General features: G+C 40.3%; 2 protein-coding genes and 1 long non-coding RNA gene across 3 annotated transcripts in view; 1 reads left to right on the forward strand and 2 right to left on the reverse strand.

Moving 5' to 3' along the window:
• The window catches only part of elp2 (elongator acetyltransferase complex subunit 2), a 23,739-nt gene extending 14,958 nt beyond the window's left edge, over nt 1-8,781 (forward strand). The window contains exons 16-22 of the mRNA XM_026300195.2: nt 1,440-1,497; nt 2,472-2,544; nt 3,073-3,265; nt 5,652-5,773; nt 5,860-6,002; nt 7,628-7,741; nt 8,089-8,781. Of these exons, the coding sequence (XP_026155980.1) occupies nt 1,440-1,497; nt 2,472-2,544; nt 3,073-3,265; nt 5,652-5,773; nt 5,860-6,002; nt 7,628-7,741; nt 8,089-8,281 (896 nt within the window). The 3' untranslated portion in view covers nt 8,282-8,781. The remainder of the gene's footprint in view (nt 1-1,439; nt 1,498-2,471; nt 2,545-3,072; nt 3,266-5,651; nt 5,774-5,859; nt 6,003-7,627; nt 7,742-8,088) is intronic.
• On the reverse strand, nt 4,494-13,161 carry LOC113126235 (uncharacterized). The gene is made up of 4 exons (XR_003295290.2): nt 12,961-13,161; nt 9,869-10,185; nt 7,632-9,702; nt 4,494-4,746 (listed from the first exon to the last, which is right to left on the reverse strand). It is a non-coding gene; the product is annotated as an uncharacterized LOC113126235 (long non-coding RNA).
• An 8,558-nt stretch (nt 13,162-21,719) lies between these two features.
• Nucleotides 21,720-23,332, reverse strand: part of gabbr2 (gamma-aminobutyric acid (GABA) B receptor, 2) — a 142,529-nt gene continuing 140,916 nt past the window's right edge. The window contains exon 19 of the mRNA XM_026300632.1: nt 21,720-21,885. Coding sequence (XP_026156417.1) covers nt 21,720-21,885 — 166 coding nt within the window. The remainder of the gene's footprint in view (nt 21,886-23,332) is intronic.

Here is a 23,332-nt window from a genome sequence, read left to right on the forward strand (position 1 = left end):
TGGAGTCATATTTGTACCAGATATTTACATAATGCTTATCATTTTCAGTTCCAGCACATCAACTAGGGTACAGGCTGCCAACTATAGACAAGTCCCAAGCTAAGATCCTACACCATCCTCAATAGCTTATGGAGAAGAGACAGCATATTTGCTTTATACATAGTTACGCTTCTCATGCCTTCTGCCTTTATGTCCATCCTCTGAAGCTCTTAGTAATACTCCAGCATAAGCCATAAGGCATTATCATTATTAAAATACCCTTGTATAATCAGAAAAACCCTTCTCTGAGCTCTGGCCATGCTCCACTACCACAGTACCTGAGGTCAACTGGAGGCCACCAGCAGGAGAAGAGTGGTGGGTGATAGAGGACCAACCACGATGTGACAGCAAGAAGTGATGTATAGGAAAATGACATGAAAATTGCATAATGCCTCCAAAACGACTGAAAACTGGAGCTAAAAAAATAATATAGGCAGATTCAGGATGGAAATAGCATTGAATTTGTGTGGAGAGAGGGCACAGAGGAAGTGAACAACACAAGAAACAAAAGGAAACTAGAGAAACTAATTGTAGGAAATGGGCAGATGGGAAATGGATGAGAGTCACATGAAGAGAACGCAGCACAGTGCTTTAAAACCCCTGGGCTAGAGGGTATGAAGGGCTGTCATCAGCATGATTGAAGCCACTCCTTAATCTGCAATGCTAATTAGAAAGCAGGCTTATGTGATTGCAGAGTTTAAGTATTGATGACCCCAGGCTATGTAGGGAGCAACCAAGTGCGGAGACTGTTGTTAACAATGCATTTTCATTCGTTTGATTGGTTTCCGCAGGCAGGGGGAGGAATGAATAATTAGGCAAAATGGAAAGCTGATGACCAATAAGAAAAACACAAGGAGTGTAGCTTTCAATTACATTCAATGTGAAAGCAGCACAGGCTTGTGCAGGGCCTGCGGTGTGAAGGAAAGGACTGGCGCCCAGCGAGATTTGATCCCCCTCAAAGACAGCAGCCATTAAGAAAATAAGAAATAAAAATGCAGTTGTTGCAAACTAGCTGTGTTGGGTGAGAAAGAAGCAGCAGTTGCAGGGTTGTAGATTTTGTGCAGGCTACATGCTAAAAGAAGCTGTGAATTTGAGAGAACATTTTTTCAAAGCAATCAATCATGTTCTCAGTCTGCCGTGTAGCTTTTAGTTTACTTTTCTCTCTCTGTGTCTCTTTATGGTTTTTCCCCTTAAACTTTACCCATGACTCCCACATACACACATTGTGTGTCATTCTTAGGGTTAACAGAGGGTAAATTTTAACAGACATGTGGGTAATCCTCATCTAGTAAATTGGAAACTGTATTTGAATTTTAAAACGGTTCAGTTTTCATGTCTTTCCAAATGAGTTATGTAAGGATTTTTGAAGTCTGTGGTTAACTGTGTGTCTGTGTGAACAGAGCCCCCACCGGAGGATCATCTTCTCCAGAACACACTGTGGCCTGAGGTCCAGAAACTGTGAGCATTCCAATGTTTCTCTGCAAACAGTGTATCCAAAGCCTCTCTGCTTGCCTACAGTTTCACTTAGCTGCTAGTACAAACAATATCCACAATCTCCACATCCTGTTCTCTGTTTTGCCTATATAGGCATCACGATTCTGTATCACTTTAAATCAAGCAGCAATTCCAAATAGAACTGTATGGTTTTGCCCAAAAGGTTTAATTGTATCCAAAAATAATGAACCTCTCGAGACATTTGGTTATTCCCCCCCCCAATAGTCCTCCACCAGTAAGAATCTAGCATCCTGTCATACTATGAGCATCTTCACCAGGCTGAAAGTGCTAAGTCCCTTTACCTGCATAAATATGACACATGTAGTGGCTGTTTGAGGTGTGGGCACCGTGTGTGTGTTGAAAAGCAGTTTTTTTTTACCTCCATTTGGCTTCACTGCCTTTAATCATTCAGTGCATAACAGATACATTAAAATGAGTAAGTGGCTGAATTAGTTTTTGTGGCATAAATAACACCTCACGGTTGTAGCCAAATTGCTGCAGCATTTGAAAGCTTCCTGGTTGGGGAGGAGTGACCGTCCATTGAGTTGCATGCTGTGATTTCACTTTGATGACAGTTTTAAAGCAACCAGGTGATAGTCAGCAAGCTAAGAGTAATTAGGTTGTGAGTGATTAGCTGGAGCATATTCATTGTTCATCTCTGTCAGCGGGAAAAGGGCCAGTCATTGCAAATCAGTATTTTAATTTCACACTCCGTCTGCTTATTTACCTGTCAGCAGAGATGGCTCGTGCCTGGAAGCTCCTCGGGGTGATGCTTTGGAATAACAAAATACTAAATTCACTGCCAGAATCGGAGCACGGGCTATGTTGTTGTCCAAACTTCACCCGCCTGTCTTTCAGGTCTTTTGTGTCCTTGCACATATTAAGCTTGTCTGTTCATGATTTATCTCTGTGCCATTGTCCTCCTCTGTCTCTTGCAGGTACGGCCACGGCTTTGAGATGTTCTGTCTTGCATCTGACAGCTCCAGGACAGTGGTGGCATCTGCATGCAAGGTCAGTGTGATCAGACCAAAACCAGACACCATGTCACAGTCTGCATGACTCACATGAGCAAAAGGGCTTTAGATCAGAGAAAAGAGAGCATCATGACATATTTGCACATATTCGCTACCTCACATGCACCAGCAAGGTTAGGCTGTGCTGTCAGGTATTGATAGTAGTAACTTTGTTCTGACCTTGGTTGTACAGATGCACTGATATACACACAGCCAGTAGCCACTAATTATGTTTCTGTTTCCTCTCTTCCTATGGCACAGTCACTCGACTTCACTTTGGCTTTCTTTGTCTGCCTCAACCACCTTCTCCCCGTGTTTCTCCCCTTCTTCCCTTTATCTCCTCTTCAACCAGCCGTCCTTCCTCATTTCCTCTGCCCATCTTTGCTTTATTCCTGTCTCCTCTCACAGTCATGTTTCCTTTTATTCCGTACAGCTATCATCATCCCTCAACCCACTATTTTTTCCAGCACATGGACTTTTAAGATGTTTTTTTTAAATATGTGCCTAATCTAAACTCTCTTCACAGGCATCTAAAGCCGAGCATGCGGCAGTGCTACTGTGGAGCACAGCTACATGGCGTCAGCTGCAGACGCTGCCCTGCCACACCCTGACTGTCACACAGATGGCCTTCTCACCTGACGCAAAGTTCCTATTGGCTGTTTCTCGGGATCGCACCTGGTCTTTATGGAGACGGAACCTGCCCACACCTGAAAGGCCAGGTGAGAATGAGGGGTCGGAAATAGACAGTAAAGAGAGGTCCAGCCTAAAAGATGCCATTATCGAGTTTTTGTTAGACTGTTTTCAAATCTACTTTGGGTGAGATTATAGTTCTTTGTGGTCTTTGAAAATAAATTAGCTTTAATTAATAATGGTTTAAGGGAATTTCAAGACCTACAGAATTACTAACAGCCATCCCAACATGAATTTGATTTCTGAATCAATCCTGATTGGAAGGACTCCCCTAATTAATACTCTGAAGAGCCAAAAAGGACCCAGTAAAGGAAAAAAAATAACCAGATTTTCTCTGCATATTTATGCAGTTTTGTGCAGTTTGCACAGTTTGAATGTTACTGTCCCACCCTGTCAGGTGATATTTTGCATCGTAGATTCAACAATGTCATGGGGGAGGGGGAGGTTCACATGAACACTATGCAGAATACAACAGATGTCTTCCTGTATATTTAATTCAACCTCATTTATTGCCAGAAGGCTTGTCAGTGTAGCAAAGTTGCAACAGATTGCAAGAGCTGATCAAATCTGTGCTTGAATATATATCATGTCAGGATCAAGATGAAGAAGAAAACTATCAATGTTGTGAACAAATTTCAGTGTTGTGAATTGTGCAACCCTTGCTTGAAGAAGTTCAACCTAAATCCAGTAGTAGCAGCCTGGCTTGACCTTTGGTTTAATTTCAGGCTTCTGTATCCAGCACCAGAAAAACCTATAACAATATATAACCTGATGTTATTTTGTCATATTACAAGTAACAACCTATAAGCCTTCTCTATCACTCACTTTTCCTGTTTTGCTTGACCTTTGCCCTGTTTGAGATTTAACTCGATGGCAGTGACATTAATGTTTAGAGAAAGAGATTTGTTTCTGGAAGGTCACCACTGTCAGCATCCACACGGTCTGAGAGATTAAGTGAGTTAGAAATCATCTCTGGACCCAAAAACTCTGGACACTCCTGAAGAAGTAGACTACCAGTGAGGTTTATATGTTTTTACAGAATAACATCAAGGAGGAAAATTTAAATATTATACTGAAATCAAAAACAAGTCACAATTCTACAGTGAGCAAAATACTGTTAATAATCTCACACACTTTGCTTCATGTGTGAGCATCTTGACAAATGTGTATATTCTTTACACAAAGCAAAGGACTTTTTTTACTCATGATTTCACCCATGAGCATAATCTTTTTGATGTTTTATTAATATGGGCCCAATCATCACTCTCCATTCAACTCCTGCAGGGGCACTGGTGTAAACAAGTTTGTTTGTATGGCAGAATCTGAGTACTTGACTCAGACAAAGTAACCCAGTCCTGCATCCAAGGAGAGCAGAATGTGAGATTTAAGCTCACAGGATTACCTCCCACCTGCACCTAGTAACATCTCCTGGCTCTGCTCAGGGTGGGGCTTAATGGGCATTGGCAGCAGCTCACCAGTTCTGCACTCTCCTGTTGGCCTGTATGGTGGACTGCAAAAAGACAGGATGTTATGTTTGTGAGAGGGGAGGGTGGAGGGTCCCGTCTGATCTGATTGGCTGCTGAATCACTCAAGGTGATTGTGAAGAACACATAGTCTCACAGGCCAGACCAGGGAAGGTTAAACAAAGTCAGAGCTGATCAAAGGAACTGACTCCCTCTGTCCTCACCTCTTCTTCATACCTGTCTTGCCTTTCTCTCCCTCATGAGTCAAGCAGCCAGACGCTATCACTAAGAAGGCTTTGGTCTCCATTTTTGTGTGGTCAGACTGAATAGCCTGTCATTTCCCTCAGATGAGAGCGTTAATGGAAGGAGGCGGGGGTGCAACACCTGCGCGTCCCAGACAATACACTCTCAAAAATGTGTGTGTGTGTGTGTGCATTTTGCAGAGGGAGAGTGTTAAGAGTGAACAGGCAGACACAACATGGTGGTTAACTCAGACTTTTGTGGTGACACTGGTTTTATGGCTGTGTGTACATGTCGCTTTGTGTGTGTCTGAGTGAGTGAGTGAAAACCAGTGGAGAGCAGCACAAGTACGGACACACAGACAGGCGGCTGCCAGCAGCATACAAACAAGCTCTCTGGGGAAAACCAATCTGGGGTCTGAAATGACTCAGGCTGTGGAAATAAACAGCAGCAGGTCATAAACTAAACTGACTGGAATGGAGGGCTGCAATGAGGTTCTCTGTCTTGTTGGGTTGTTTATATGTCGCTCGGGAGAGTCTTGGTCTCTACAGTGCAGTGAGACAGCGATCTTCACATGCTGATGTCATGCGACAGTAATCACGACGAAGTTTTGACTGCCAGATCATTGTAGTATGTAGTTATATATAAGAATGTTAAGTTTGAATTTGTTATATAATCTCAGTTATTGCTTATGTTTGCTGTTTCCCTGCAGAGCCCCAGTTCTCACTGCACACACACACTGGAAAGGAAACAGCCATACACAGCCGAATCATCTGGTCATGTGACTGGAGCCCCGACAGCAAATATTTTGTGACATCCAGCCGAGACAAGAAGGTCATTTTCAGATGCTTAAAATAAAAATCAACCTTTTATTATTATGATGTCATCAGTTTGTTCATTGCTCAGTGTTTTGTGCCCAGGTGATAATTTGGGGCCCCTGCAGACAAGATGACTCTAGAGAACCTGTGCTTCCACCTGAGATTAAACCCTGTTCCTCCATCTTGGATGTGGGTGATTCTGCTACTGCTGTGGCTTTCTGCCCTGTACTCTACTCTAATAACAGGTACATATGCACAAACATCCAATCTTATATATTGTATTTATGTATTTTTTTACAGGTTGCTGGTTTTGTGGAATGGAAAGTCAGGCTGTTAAAAAGCTCAGAACTAATAACCTGGCTGTTTATCTTTCATTTGATAAGACATAACTGTGATGCAATAGTAATAAGTAGTTTTTAAAGCAGTGTTAATACAATGGGCTAAGGGACTGAGTTACCTACTGACTAAAATAGCTCACAGCAACCACATATGTGAAATATCTCTATAGGCAGTAATACACAGAGCACTAGTGGTGGGTGGGTCTTGGACATAATGGGTGTATTTTTTTTTTTTTTTTTTTTAAGATGCCAACATCAGACTCACTTTGAGTGTTTTTTGCATCTGAAGGAAACAGGGGAAAAAGTGAAAGAAGTGACACATCAAAGCAAGTTTATAGGTGTTGAATTTGGAAATGGTGATAAAAGATAGAGGGGGAGTAATTGGTTCCAAAAAGAAACAGTACTGGATCCATAGATGGCACTGGTGTGCGTATCACATTTCACTTAACAGCTAAAAGCCTATGTGCGCAATTGTCTGGTTTGAACAAATAATGCTTTGTTAAATTTTGTTGCGATTACTCCTTTTTGCATGGAAGATTAAAATTGTTCCAACAGGAACCATTATTGAACTTTGTTGAATGTTTTAATAATGTTGCAGAGACTGCTGGAATCATAAGTAACATTTATAATAAAGGTGTAAATCACATAATTTATTGTTGCAAGATGTATCATGAATTCTTGATCCTCACATTATCAAAGGCGCAAGTCACTATGGTTTTCCTTTATACTTTGTTACTGGCCTTCATATACTTTTTTGTAATCATTGTTTGTTCTAGCTTATATATATATCTATATCTATATCTCTATATCTATATATATATAGAGATATATATCTATATATAGATATATATCTCTATATCTCTATATATATATATATATATAGAGATATAGATATATATCTCTCTATATATATATAGAGATATAGATATATATCTATCTCTATATATATATATATATAGAGATATAGATATATATCTATCTCTATATATATATCTATATATCTATCTCTATATATATATCTCTATATATATATATATATATATATATATATATCTATATATATATAGATATATATATATCTCTCTCTCTATATATATATATATATATAGATATCTATATATATAGATATCTATATATGACATGAATACAAATGGGCGGGCCAAGCAGCAACATTTCAATGAGAACAGCATCTGCTGTGCTTAAAGAAAAGCACATGCATGAGTCTGAAATGAAACTTTATAACTGGATTGCAGCTAGTTTTGCAGCATATCAGTAAAAGTAACTGATCTATTTAGTATGAACTAATGACTTGATCCTCTGTTATTGGTGAGTAACAGGAATTCAAGACATATCTTGCAACAATTCATGCAGAGTCATACAATAATTGAACATTTAAGTATATGATTTGTACCTTTTAAAGTGTTACCAATTTACCTGGCTGGTGTGATTGCATGCATCAAATGGTTAACCTCAAGCATTTACAAAGATTCAAAAATATTAACATATATAACTTATATTGCAATATATTGCAGCTACCTGCTTGCAGTTGGCTTGGAGTGTGGCAGGATCCTGCTGTACAAGTGGAGTACTGGTGAAGAGCCTGTCAGGGGACACGACTGGAGCAGCTGTGGAGAAACAGACAGCTCGTATCCTTAAAACTCATGATCACACAAGTCATCAGCTGCAACATTGAAAGGCTTCCAGTAGTGACCGGTAGATGACAGAACATAACAGGCAGCAGCCTTGAATTGAATGGCTGCAGGTACTGTGAGCCATTATCTGTAGAATCCAGGAAGTGAATTTAAGACCAGTAGCTTTATTGTATCATATGGCACGCAACCACATTTTGCTCCTTGTGAAATCAAGTCTAAGCAAATCTTTACAGTATAGTAAGATATTATACAGTATAAAATAGGCTTTTGAGATTTTTATTCTAATGCTTATGTCCATCCAGGGCAGTACCCTCGTTTCCCTTCATTCTGTCCTTTCTCAGACAAAGCCACGCTTTGGCGGTTAAGAGGCTCCGCTGGAGGCCGCGGGCTGGCCGAGCAGGTCAAGACAACAAGAAGGATGGACAGACTGGTGGAGAGAGTGAAATCGAGGAGAAGAGCTCCTGGGTCCAGCTTGCCAGTGCCAGCGCAGACCACTCTGTCAAAATCTTCAACATCAACAAATGGGCTGTTTAGCACCACCAACACTGACACTATTATGTCTCTCGCATGCAGAGAGACACTTGGACTGAGGGCCACAGGCCTGACTGGGCCACCAAGGCCACAGCTGCTGGCTGGCAAGCAATTCAGTCCCTGTGACAGCAAGTTAAGTCATGGGTCAGTCGCAGGACAGAGCCACAGAGCACATACCCTGCAGTCTGTCTGCACACAGCTGAACACATTTGATGGGTGGAAGCAAGATGGTGAAAACACCATGACCTAAGAGTGGAACTTTGCTTAAATATTCTAAAGTGCTTTAGATTCAGAGAAGGAGATGCTGATGGGTATGTATTTAAAATATATAAATATATGTAGTCAGACAAGTTATCCAAGTAAACATTAGATGGTGAACTGTATGCTATATCAAGTAAGTGAACAGGTCATGCTTTTCTTTCTGCTTATATAGGGTGTCATTAATTGCTTTACTTGGAAGGTGTTTTTTTATGCCCAATAAAATGAAATGTTTTCTATATTCACAATTTGACTGTTTGATTTCTAAATGATGTTGCAGTGACTAACAGAACTGTTAAATACAAAGTTGTGTAAAATCACAACACATGAATAGTGGGTCAATTTAACTGGGCTTCTGTTTTAGAACAGTACAGTCAGTTCCTCCTATGCTGTGCACAACACAGGTTAACACACGGCATCTAACAGGATAATGTGAGCAGTATGATATGCTAGTGTATTCATACTTTAATACGTCACTGTTTTTTGGCAAGGTATTACTGGTCTACATTTAACAACCTCACTTTAATGGAGACCATGAATTAAATCATTTTCAGGACTAACCATTTCCTTTTAACCTGTCACAGCTGCAAACTGATGCAGCCCCCAGAAAGAAATAACAAATACAAAACCAAATGTAGGTACAAGAAACAAATTTCCAAATGTTCTCACTTTTTCAGAACATAAAGATTTTGAAACCAATACCTATAGTAGGTAATGTATGGTTGAACCCTGCAAACTATATCCAGGGACAAGATATATACTGCATATTCACTTGCCCTGCAAAGGGCACAGCAGGCTCAGCAGACAGAAAACAACATTAGAACAAGGCAGCCTGTGTACAATACAAGAGGTCTTTGTTTACCATAAACTGTGTGGGTGTGTCTGTGAGTATGCCTCTGAGTCTGTGCATGGTTAAAACATGCTTGTTCTCCATACAATGAAGTGACGGTTAAGCTGACATTGAGTGACAGCTTCTTGATGTGAGAAAAGATATGCAATAGATCCATACCTCCAATGGATGCACATGAAAGGTACCTCTCTAGTTCTCCTGCTTCTGGTTTTTCCCAACCCCATAGATGCAAAGAAGTCACCGTCATCAGAGAGACTGCTGTTTGTGCTGACATCATCTAAGCCTGTGTGTAGGTTATGTCTGATGAACTCAAGGCCTGTGGAAAGATGAATGACCAGTGCATTATTCTTCCTCTTCTACTGTATAGGCTGCCAAGCTGCAGATGTTTGACATGAAAAGCTCCCTGAGCTTCTAATTGTTGCCACCCTGTGGTTTTGTCAATGACACTAAATGACATTGAACTGATAAACAAGTATATTTACCAGCTTTTAAGATGTTCTCCTCTGTGGTCCAGGATGTTCTGAATCTTGGTAGGACTATTGCTGCTGCGATCAGCTCAGGCTCTTTCATGAAGTCTCCAAATCGTTTCTGGGTCCTTTCCTACAGGCCATCAACAAGAGGTCTACACATTTTGCATGATGACTTCAGCCTCTTCAGCTTCTCCTGCAACTGGTAAAGTGTTGGCAGCAAGAAGCCCATGTGCACAGATGATACCCCTTGGAGGATGTTAAGGGCCATAGCAACAGGCTTCATCACAGCAGTGTATTCAGCCAAAAATCCCATTTCAGCAGGACTGAACCTAAGAAAGATGTACTGATTAAAAAAAAACTCATAACTAGCTCATAGTTATTTCTAGTACAATGAATTTACTGTGCAGTGTCAATGGTAAATACACAATTAATACAAAATAAGATTCATCCATTAATTACTGATTGGGTCGGAGAAACAGTAGCTTGCATTCACACACCACTGTTTCATAAGCCATGGTTGACCTGCTGGTTTTAGTCCACAGAGCATGACATTTTGCATAAGCAGGCCGAGACAGCCTCTTGTATTTTTCATTGGCAGCTCCTGCGGCAGTGGCATTAACTGTTGATGTAAGCTTGAGTAGATGGCCTGCATACTTTTTGTGCCTTGGAGGTTGCTACTCAAGGCCTGTGTTTAAATCGATGTCATTAAAACAGCAGACACACCTTGATACTCATTCTCTTCTGTTGCATCTTCAAGGGTGGAGTCTGTATCCTCTTGTCCATCAGCAGCTTCTTCCTATTTTCCCTCACCGTATTTTCAAACGGCTTTAAGGAAATTTGAACCACTGTCTGTTGTTGTCCTGGTCACTTTTTCCGTGATTTGATACTCAATGTATTTCCTCTATTGTTGCAGCAAGAATGTCAAATGTGTGTGAGCCTTTAAAAGGTCTACCAGCCAATGCAGCAGAATGCCTCTCTAGAGTGGTGTCATCTATCCAGTGACAGGTGACACTAAAGTAACTATATTGTCTGGTAGACCCACAGTCTGTTGTAGTAGCAACATAGTTCATGGTGCTCAGCTTTTTGATGTTTATGCTCTTCATGTTGTTTGCAGCTTTCTGTATTTTTGAACATAACATTTTCCTTGTCATTTCCGTACACTGAGGTTGCAAGGTTTCCATCATAGTTTTGAAGGATGGCATCTCAACAACAGAAAATGGTAAGCTGGCCTTACACACAAATGTTATCACCAGCTTGTCAAAAGTTGCCTGTGTTACCCGCCGAGGACCAGTGACAGAATCTGTGAGTTCTGCATTCTTCATAGGTGGCTCATTAGAAGAGGAGGACTTTCGCTTTCTGTGGGAGTCTATTAATTCAGTAAACGTCTTCATTTTGCTGGGGTGAACTCTCTGGTGACAGAAAAAATATAAATGTGGCTACAGGGAATTAAGCCATTAAGATACACTCATTATCACATAAAACTATATAGATGTGTAAATCATAATGCTTTGTAGCAGCAGGTTGCTTATCAGTTGGAAAAACTATCTTGATTATTCATGCAACCAAGCTTTCAATTATAATAAATAGGGAAATAAAAATAGCCTCTCAATTCCAGGGCAATTAATTTACATTTATATTTTATATTTGCTATTTGGAGCCTAATGCTCCAGAGTCAACGGGACTGGTGGTAGCCCACACTCTTATGAGAGTGAATGATGGTGCTACAGTGGCCTGCCTCCTCAACACCACAGGAAAAGAAGTGGGGCTCAGGGAGGGGCTACATCTTGGACAATTTTATCCCTTGACAGCGGATGACCTAGCACCACAGCAGCCCCCACTCTCGGAAACTGCCAAAGAGCCACGATCATTGAGAGCACCTCCCTTTTCGTTGGAGGAGTGCCTTATTACCATAGACCAAAGTGCAGTACTTGCCACCCTTTTGCAGAGATTCAAGAGTGTTTTTGACCTGTCTGACAGAAATACTGGTAGATGCCCACTTCTAAAACACTACATTAAGACAGGTGAACATCCACCTATTAAGCAGCGGGCATACCAAGCTTCTCCAGAAAAACAGGCAGAAGTTGAAGACCCAGTTGCTGTATTACTGGAAGATTTAGTGGTGGAGGAGAGTTGCAGCCCATGGGCTTCTCCGGTGATTCTAGTGAGGAAAAAAGGGGGACAATGGCGATTCTTGATTATTGCAAACTCAATGCTGTGACAATTAAGGATTCTCATCTCCTTCCCCGGACGGATGAAAGTTTAGACGCCCTGGCTGGCTCCCTCTGGTTCAGCACATTGGACTTCTCCAACAGCTACTGGCAAGTGGATGTAGCCGAGGAGGACAGGGAGAAAATGGCTTTTACAAATGGCAGAGGCCTGTACCAGTGGAGACCCATGCCTATGGGCCTGACCAATTCTCCAGCTACTTTCCAATGTGTGATGGAGCTAGTTCTCAGAGGTCTGCCATGGCATGCTTGGTGTATGTTGATGACATACTAATATACAGTCCCACCTTTCAGGATCACCTTGCACATCTGCAAGAGGTGTCCAGGTGTCCAGGATACAGTCTGCTCGCTTCAAATTGAACCCTAAGAAATACCATTTTGCCTGGGACCATGTAGCCTTCTTGGGTCATGTGGTCTCTAGACATGGTCTCCAGCCGGATCCCAGAAATACGGATAAAGTGAAATCTTGGCCACGTCCTTGCACTCCCTCCGAAGTCAGAGCCTTTGTGGCGTTGTGTTCATGTTTCTCTACATGCAGACAACCCGCTGTAGAACACGTTTCTCCTTCTTTTTTATTAACAACACCTCAAACACTTCCTGTTACCCTGACAACCACCGATGTCCCGGAGGGACATCTTCACTATAACACCCAAAACACGAACAACATGTTAGATTCATATTTTGCGACATTTGGTGCCTGACGCTAATACATTCCCCCATACAAAACGTGTCGTGGTCTGCTTAGCTCATGGCACCATTTAACATAACGTTTATTAACACTAAAAGGGTACGACAGACTCCTTTTTAAGACTGAATCTGTAACCTGACAAGACTAACATCCGCCTATTCACAGCAAAAATGAATTTAAGGAAAACTTACCGCGACGTCAAGGTAAGTTAGACGTTGAGTTTTTGTATGTTGAAATGTCGCTTTGTTTCGTCAGACACAGCAGACACCGCATTATATAACTGTTCTTTTGCAACATGCTTTGTATGTGAGGCCAGGGGTGTTCCTCCTTTTCACTTTCAGCATTGGAGACAGTCGCCTCTGACATTTTCAGCTAAGTGAAGAGTTTGTGCCGCTATGGCGCCGACAGTTTGTATGTGGTCATGTGACTGCATGGCTACGCCTGATTGGGAAATAACGTCATGTGATGATTGTTGCTACGTCTGATTGGTGAACCACAGTCATGCGGCGGGTAGACACTGGCGACAACAAAGCGACAATAAAAAGTTACTTAAGTAAATGTAACGGGAAATAAATGTAACTCGTTACTACCCACTTCTGCTTATATATCACTGTCCTGTCACTGTTATTTTTTATTTTCCATGCTAGTCACACAGAAGGAGACAGGTAGAAAGAAACTGAACCGTCACTTTCTATGTTTAATGGGTTAAATAAAGACCTGAAAAAATTATGACTTTTTTTTTTAATCAGCTTACAAATATTGTTTTTGTTGATATTTGTGATAAGACAAGTGACCATTCACCTATTAAGTGATCAGATCACATTCATACAGAAAACGAGATTGCAAACATTGTCCCAACATACTAAGATCATGTATTTATATCATGTATTTAAACAACATATTTTTATGGTATGATATATATATACAATGTGTTTAGATGGCGTGTTTAGGTGAGCTTGATAAGGTTTTTAGGGAAAACTGTCTTGTGTCTCCTCAGTTACCTTACAGCCCCCATTTATGGAATAGTCTGCATTCAAAAACCTTTAGCAAAATTACAAGTACACATGAATTGTTGTTAAGGGAATAAAACACAGGTATGGTCCTTTACAGGCAGCACTATAAATATCACAGCAGCTTAGGATAAATCAAAGCAGCAATGTCCAGGTAGTGAATACTGCAGCCTTAGATAGAGGTACATCTGCTTTTTGGAGTCTGAGTAGAGACCTTAACAGAATTCTCAAGGACAGAGGAATTCCATGTTTTGGATTTACTGTGGGCTCATTCGAGTGTGCCGTCATTATATTGTATGTCAGCTATAAATTTATCTGCAGGAGATTGTAACTGCTGGCCATAACTCTCTCTCTAATCACATATCCTGGTATGTATGGAGGCATCAGTCAGCCCAGGCCACACAGGCTGCTCCAGGAAATGGCTGTTTTTCAAAGAGTGAAATGAGGTTTTGGGACAATACAGCCATATATCACTGCATTTTCTGCATCATATATAACTTTACGTAATTATTGAATCATTATCAGTGATGTTTCTATTTAAACATGAAGGATCATCTTGCTGGTGATTTTTTTTCCCATAGCGTTTGCGTGAGAAGCCCACTCAGCCCTTTGCCCTGACTAGCATATTAATACACAGGGCAGGCATATGCTCAGATGTCTTCTCCCATGTGCCCTTGGCCACTAATCTTGATGAGGTTGGATTGCCTTAATGTGGTACTAAAGCGGGATTAGAAGTCATGTAGAAAAATCCATATATGCTGCAGATTAATGGGAAAAATGGTGACCAGTGCCACAGATGATAAACCACTAACAAAGGTTACTAAGACCTCAAAAACCCAGCTCTTGAAAGGGACTGAATGTAGGAATATTGGAGATGAATGTGTTTCTGTGTCAGCATTGGTTCTCCAAGGTGAATAGTCTGAGATTTTAATGGAAATTATAAGTCTGTTTTTTAAAATTGTGATGTTTCAACTTGTAGTAAGATAGTGTGGCAAAACATGCTTTTAAGGAAAATTATTGTGATTATAGTTCTGGGTTTATTGATAATATGCTATAAATGTGAGTGTAAAGTATATACTGTATGTACTGTTACCTTATGTTTTTTATTTTACGTCATATGTCAGTATAAGTTATTATTACGCATTGGAGTGTATGTACAGTATCTTCCTGCCTCAGTGCTTCCTAGAGGAGTGATGCTTTCCATAGTAAGATAAACTTACAATTAACTGTGCAAAAGCAGGTGTGGACTGCAGGTCTGGATCAAAGATAATCTCGAAGGCAATTTACAACAAAACATCATTAATCACAAAATCCTATTAAGAGTGGACAAAAAAATCGAAAAGAAGGCGCAACTTCTTTAGCCTGTAAAAGTTTCACACTCTTTGCCATCTGCTGGGTTTAAAAGAACTACACAACACCATAATTCTATAAAAACCAGCTTGCTGATGTCAGTTAATTAGTCCATCAAAGAGTGCACAGCCATGCAAACGGGTCTCTGGGGTTATGGGTCTAGCCACTGCAGTGATTTGAGCTAAAATGCAGGCACACTAACCTACAACAACAGACTTACTGTCATCAGCATCTAAACTTTTTTGTTATAATGGGCATTAAACACAAAGTACAGTTGATAACAAATAACTGGACAAACTAAAAGTTAGAACTGATAAGTTTTTTCTGTTCTGGGACATGAGTCTACTAAATTTGCTCAGAAGCACAACTATAAAGGTAGCACTCAGTACTACTCATCTGTGAGTGTGTAACAAAATTTCATGGCAATCACGCTGATACAAATCCTGTTCATGCTGTCCAGTGAGAGAAGAGAGAAGAGTTACTGAGAAGTCAAATTCAACACATGAAACACATTGTAAGTTAATGTTACTCCCTGTTGGAATTGGAACATCCAAAAGCAGTACAGAATTTGGTGTTTACAACTATGTGAAGTCTACTATAAATCAATATCTCTGAAAGTCAAACACTGGTTTGGAGCAAAGTGAGAGAGAGACTGACACCCAGAATGGCTGAATAAATATTTCTGGATGATTCTACACAAGACTGAAGATTTGTCTATGCTATGTTGGTCAACACACATCCAGAAACCTTCTGTAAATATAGTATGACCTTGATGTTGCTTTTCTACACCCTCATAAAATGAAGTTATTGTGGCATAAAAACTGTCATAGAGCTCCTGTGAAATTCATGTGTGTCCTTTATATTAGTCTGAAGCTGCATCCTACATGTTTGTGCATGAGTTGGGTAATTCAGATACAGGAGTGCAGGTTTTTGTACTTGGCATTTTTGTCATCAACCAAGCCTACCAATACAGCCATCTCCTGTGAAGGAGGATACATTGAAGCCTCCCTTCCACTGACACCCAGGTCAACTTAATCAACCCGCCTTCCATTTGCACAGCATGATCCTGCTGAGATGAGATAAAAGGTCATGCAGCATTTACACACACTCCAGCGTCTCTTCCTGTGGAAACAGATCTGCAAAATCTGTGGTTATCTTTGTATCAGTAGGCAGCAGCAGAGACATCACACAGAGTTTGAAAGCTTATGTTCACCTCATGCTGCTGAATCGTATGGACAGAGCAGTAATAATCATTACAGGGTGATCAGTTGCTCTGTAAAATCTAATATCCAATTTAACATTTGGGAAAATATGCTTATTTACTGCAAGATGCAAAGACTAATGCTACTCACAGCATTTATTGCTGTTGAACAATTTAAATGTGACATTTTTCATGTGAACAGCATACATGTAAATCTATTCACCTGTATTGAAAGAGAAATTACAGAAACTAAGTAGGCTAATCAAAATGTATTTACCTCCTGCTAATAAATCACCATCTACAAAGGGTCTGTGGGCCTATGTCATAACTAATGGCTTTATTAATGGTTAAAAAGTCATTTACTGATGCTCAACACAGTAGCTGTAAGCAATTAATAAAAACATATTTTAAGTTATTGGAAAAAATCCTGCTGCAGTAATTTATCCTCCCCAGGGCACTTGTCTTTTGTTATATATTTAACTGTACCATGTAATAGCCTATAATGGACTGCTTTTTTGCAATTTGTGTGAACTGACCCTTTAAATTTAGCTATTTTTCTACAAATAGGTATATCATCTTAGTGTAAAGTATGATAACCATAAAAAATTCTACAAAATATTAAAAAAATATTTCATTCTGTCAATCATTATGTCTGGCTACATCATGTTTTTAGCCAAAGTCAGTTCAGGAATAGGTACAGTCTTTGTTACTTACTGCCAGATGACAATAGAGGATTTGGTCAACCACGGTTCCAGCCAGCTGCTCCACTCCTGCACACTGCACCCACATGCTAAATATTTGAAAGTGAGGATAAAGCTTAGGATCTGCACTCAGACACACTGCACACAGACAAATGACAGACAAACACAGATGCAAACACACAGTGACACTGTCAGGAACACACTCAGGCACACACTCTTCCCCTCCATCCTGTTTGCCACTGGGTACCTCCTAACAGTTCAATTATTTATTGACCTCGACATACAAGGCTTTTCATTACAAATTTATTCTTCCTTCTCAGTGCCTCTCTGTGTGAGGGCAGCAGGCAGCTCACTCACCGTGTGTGCCTTTTATTATGCCAATTTAGAGTCTTAATGTTGATTGGCTGCTGTATCACATGGGTGCACTTCCTCCATATTAATTTTTTGCTTTTGGAGTGAGAGCTTTGAAACCCGCAGCAAAAGGGTATTTGACAGCTCTGTACAGTCACAAAAGAATGTGTGCATGTGTGTGCAACATGCATTGTGGTCTTACCTGGACTACATGGTAAGCTGCACTGATAATTCTTGCTGGATCTAGTGAGAGAACAGTGGAGGTGGATAGACAGTTATACTAACAAACACTACAGACCAACATTTGGCATATTTCCACATGAAAAAACAGAACAATAAAATTGTTTATGGCTGAATTCCATTCAGCTGTATATGTCTCAGGATATTGGTACTGTACACGACACTTAAAACACAAGCAGCACAGCTTCACCTCACTTCAAACAACCTGTACTAGGTGAAAACAGTATAGAGTAGAATTTCATAACACTGGGTAGCTCTGTGTCATTTTGAAGTTGTGTAGCAGTAAACTACAGTGAGACAGAGAGGAAAATGATGCATTTGTTTGTGATGTATTTTCCAAAGGCTCCGACAAGCTGCTACTAAGGAGTTTTTTTCTTACATCGTCAAAACTAAAGTGCAGACTGTCGACTGATTTTCCATCGACTGCCTCTCACTCAGCATTAAAATTCAAACATGCTTTAGAGCACCACACGTATTATCGAAAGTCTTGTGTGCAGATGAATCAAACACCGCAGTATTTTCAGTCTCACTTTATTTAACGATGATGTGAAAAGTAAAAGTTGTCCATAACATTCAGACAATAAAAGAAAAAATGTTATTCAAATCCTCCCATGACAACTAATGGCTCCAAAAATGTTCAGGTGATCCAAGTGCGATACTTATTTTATACAACTTTTTCATATCTATACCTCATCTGTACATAACATAGTTACATTAAAAAAATGACTTCCAAGTATCCATGTGGCGTATTTGTGAAATAATTCTTATGTAAAAATGAGAATGTAGGTAAAGATCTTTACATATACATATATATAGTTCTCTATTCTTTCTGTAATAAGAAAACAAGTTATTGCCCCTCTTGAACATGTTGCATTTAACAAAGGTTTTGTTTACCGTTTTTAACTCGTAATTGAACTTAACGCCATGTGATACCACATATCAAACTGACAAAACAGTAACAGTATGGACCTGTGTGTTTTTCCACTTAATATATACGTCATATTGTTATATTTTTGGACACATATGTTTCATGTTCTCCAGAAACCCTGATAATGACACATACAAAGATATAATTATATACGTATATGCCGCTTTGATCTTTAAACCAAAAAAAAAAAAAAAAATCAAACAGGCCTATGGCAAATTAAACCATTAGCATGATGTAATTTATTACAGGAAATTATGAGCCCTTGACCATTTGAACAATTTCTCATCCACGTGGAATAAATATCGGAATTAACCATATTGAAAGGAAAAAAAAAAAAGATCAGGGCACATTTTTAAAAAGAAAACAAAAAAAACACTAAAACAATACCTGATGATCTGCATTTGGCATTGTGGATGAAGCAAAAAAAGATCGTATCATAATTTGATAAATGCCAGGAGTGAAACCGATCATTTGCTACTACCTTCACTTTATTGCCCTCAGTGAATAACTGCTAAACCAGTAGGATAGTCGATATGATGGTGTTGAGTTTTTCCACTGAGAATCTTGGCATTGACGTGTGAGCTGATCAACAAGTTAAAAGAACTTATGTTTTGTAAGAAAGAAAAAATGTGCCAAACCAAATTGTGGATGAGAGGATGAAATGACGAGTGGGTTTGTCACGACAGTCGCAAAAACAGAGATAACTCTGAATTATACATTTTATTTCATGCCGTCTTGAGAAAGCCAAATACCAAATATTCCATACATGGACACCACCATCAGGGTATCAGCAAATTGTACACAATCACATATAATGTATAATATAAAATGTGCAGTTGGTTTTTCTCCTCCTGAAGAAGAACCAACTCTCTGTCATTGTCTCTCACTCACTTGTCAAGTGTTTCTCTGGTCGGCAGAGGTGCGGGAGAAGCCGTGTTTCCTTGGAGGTCAGTGCTCGGGGTTTCCCTGCTCCTGTGCTCGCCATGGGCTGAACGGGGAAGAGCTCTCACAGGAAGTCTCCCTGATATGCCCAACAGCAGGTGGATCTGTGTCTAACTCTGTGTCCTCCACTGGCCTTTGAACTGAACTTTTGGATCGGACACCAGCTTGCAGAGGAAATCTACTCAAGTGGAGCTTTCAGCAAGTTCTCCCACACTGTCCCACTGAGCCATTGAATTCAGACCTGTCTATGACACATACAATTAACAGATCTGTGGCCAATGTTGTAGTTTGCTGGGTCTGCGCCATTTTCACCCTATTATGTACTGTGGGTCCTGCAGGCTACAATATAAGACAACAGGCACAGCGCTCAACAAACGGTTTTAAAAACTAGAAACCAAGACACCAATGGTGAAACATATGCTGAGAACAAATCTTCTCACTATCCATAAAAAGTCCTTTTTTTGTCCATAGTCCCTGTTTGCTTTAATCCTGCAGGAGGACAGTTTAAAAAACATAATAATAATAAAATTAAAAAAAAAAAAGATGAAAATACGACACCGTGTCGATGACCATTGCTCAGCATAGCCTTCTTGGGCCAAGTTCAACAGCACAGAATTACATTTCCATAGCAACTGAGGTACGTTCACTGTTGCTAAGTGTGAAGTGATGTTTCATGACACTCAATATTATCTGTGAAGAAAGCCCTGTGTCTGTGCTTTATGATCTATCACTGTGCCCAGCAGTGGTGTCATCACCGTCTACTACACGAGGCTCCCATGTGTCCATTTTCTTTACTATCGCTCACGGAAATTCAGGTCAACCATTTAATCCAAACTGGTAGACCTACATCCTTTCCACCATCACTTCTGGAGTTTTGAGTCTTCCGAAAATGTTCTAAGTCTTGTGCCGTTTTGCTTTTCACATGAACCCCATCGCCCTTAACTGTGCTGGTTAGCTGTGAGGGCAAGATCAGATGGACATCTTAACAGTCTACAGAAACCACTCTACAGGGATCAACGAGACCAAGCCCCTCAGTAACGCCTTGTCTGTAGAGCACCTGAATTCGTAAGGTGCTCATTTGCGTTTTAAGTGTATTTCTGAATGTGTGCATTTCTTGGCATATAACACACATAAAAGACAACTGTGGAACACTCTTGTGGTGTCTTTTATCTCTATTTTCTATTCATCATCAATATTCTGTATAACATGCTTTCTGAGACATATTAGGCAAGTTGTAAAACATGAAAGGCCTATGCAGTCTGATGTGTAATCTCTGACAAAAATCATTGGTGCAAAATTAGCAAAGTGGAAAAAAGAGCCATGTGCATCTTACTCCAAGTCAGAGGAATGGGCCCCTGTTGCCTTTTCATGTTCTGTAGCTTACAGGCTTTGATGTAGCTTACTTTGCTGCCCATAAGCTTTGTTACACAAAACAATTCATATCTCATTCATACATATGCCTAATTGTTTGCAGGGTGCCATGTTTTATAAGCTTTCACTTGAAATTTTCATGACTACCTGTCTCTGTAACAAGCTCCTGACTAAGGACCCCTTTAAATGTCCATTCATGGCCTTTACAAAGCTTACAGTACATCAAAATCAAAAATGATGATATTTACATGTCTCCACAAAGTTGGAAAGGCGAGGGGGAATAAATTGGATGATTTCCTTTGTTGGTTTCCACACTGGTATCCAGTTATTGAAGCAGTGTAATACTCATGTTAGATGAGAAGCTCACATGTAGCCGCAAGCACATACATACAACAGGTAAGAAACATAAACAGACAATCCCCTCTGAAGCAGATAAGGCTACACGTCAGGTCAGGGCTGGTCCACTGCTGCTCTGCTATTGGGGGGGGGGGCTCAGTGTGTTTGTGCATGTGTGTGTATATGTGTATTTGTTTGTGCATATGTGTATATGCCTAGGCAAGGGGAACAAATGAACAAGGGGACATTGCTGTGAATTGTGAGAGCTTGACAGGGTCATCCAGTGCCCACTCTCTCTCCTCCCACCCCTTCCTGATTGAGGGTTTCAGTTCTCAAGAGAGGCCGGGGTGAAGAGGTACAAAGAGTGAAACTCTGCCCCCCCCTCCCTCTTTTCTCCCCCTGTCCTCCTTGTTCCAAGACGAAATACGCACATACGCTGATGATATCAGTCTATTTTTTGTAGAAAAAAGAACCATATATGTCTCCTTTGCAAAGAGCCAGGTGGGAGAATAAATGAAGCTCACAGGCCAGAGACCATTACCCGATAGGAGGGGGGCATGTGTCTGTGCCGTGGGCTGGAACCAGGGCTGCCATTGGGGCTGGTGCAGCTCGCATCAACCCCTCCTATGGAAGGTAGGTAGGCATGGTGCAGGATTGGCAGCTGTAAGGACAGTCGACGTTGTATGCTGCAACAGAGAAGGAAGGTTACAATGTAAGAGACTGATAAATAAAGTAACTAACGTAAAGCACAATGACTGAAGTTGACTAATTTTGAAATTCCACATGTCCATTGAAATTTTAAATGCCAGAATGTTCAAAATGGTGATGTTTTTTTAATAAATGCACATTTAAAATCATTTATTAAACCAAACAAAAACATCTCCAAGCTATGGCCTTATCTCACTATTTGATTAAATATAAAGCGAGGCTATTGTATTGAGTTATTGGGTTTTGTCTTTTGTAACAAGCTGTCAGTGTCTGCCTTTTGCCTTCTACTTATTTGAGCACTCAACTTCAGTATACATTATTTGAAAACACTCATCAGGTCTCAAGACATAGCATTTTGGTGGGAACCTACCACAACCCAGAAGTGGTACATGTAGTGAATCTCCCCAGTTTACTATTCACAGTTTTGGATTGGTGTTTTTTAAACGGAGTGTTAATATAATCACACCCACCTACAGAGATAAAACTGGACAAACACATGAATGAGGACTTACAAAATATAATTCATATGTGCCCTCAGCAATTTTTCAAATTGTTTTCTCTGTATTCTTTAGCACCTTCCACCTCCTTCCCTTCTTCATTTCTCCTTCCTAAACCCCTAATCCACCGAGCCTCCCGGCTTTTGGGATCATCTGACAAAAAGAACATTTCATGCTTCCGCCTGGTGCGACAGTTCGCACCCTACCTCATCAGAGCCAGCACCAGTGCCAGCCGTTTGCAAGGAAATTACATAACCAAATGCCAGTTATGTAAAAAATAAAGAGGGAGAATGAAAAAAGGCGATAGACCTAGAAAAATGTCTTAATTAGGTGACTGAAATATTAATGGTCCTCGGGCCTAATCAGTTATCCTAATGTCTCAGATTTCACATGGAAACAATCTTGCTTGCTTATGAAGGATTTTTTGCGTTACTGATGTTTACCACATGACATGCAGATGCAACACTTAATCACATGCACTTAGTGACTATGAATTCATCCTGTCACAAAGTATTACCATTTGTCCTCCTTCACCATCCCTCACTTCATACCTCTATTCTAACTATTTTTGTGTTTTCTTTCTTTCTCACTGCCTCTTCTTCTCTCTTACCTTCATGAGATCAAACATTCATGCGGCATGGGAATAGCTCAGTGTTCCTTTACTTGTGTTCTCCACCCTGTCTATGTTCAGAGCTGCTTCCAATGCATGCTGTAAATCACTGGTTATGTAAGCCTCTGTGAGTCTCTACCTCTTTCTTACTCTCCTTCTTATCTGCCTCACTTTCCTATCTAGAAATCCTTCTCTCTCAATCCATCTTCTCATTGCAAGTGTTATCTCTTCAATATTTTTCCTCTCCCTTCTTTCCCTTTTCCATTCATCTGGCCCAATATGTTGTGCATTCTTCTGGTCGTGGTTAAATTGAGTGTG

This window comes from Mastacembelus armatus, chromosome 11 (assembly GCF_900324485.2).
Source record: "Mastacembelus armatus chromosome 11, fMasArm1.2, whole genome shotgun sequence".
Classification (NCBI taxonomy): Eukaryota; Metazoa; Chordata; class Actinopteri; order Synbranchiformes; family Mastacembelidae; genus Mastacembelus; species Mastacembelus armatus.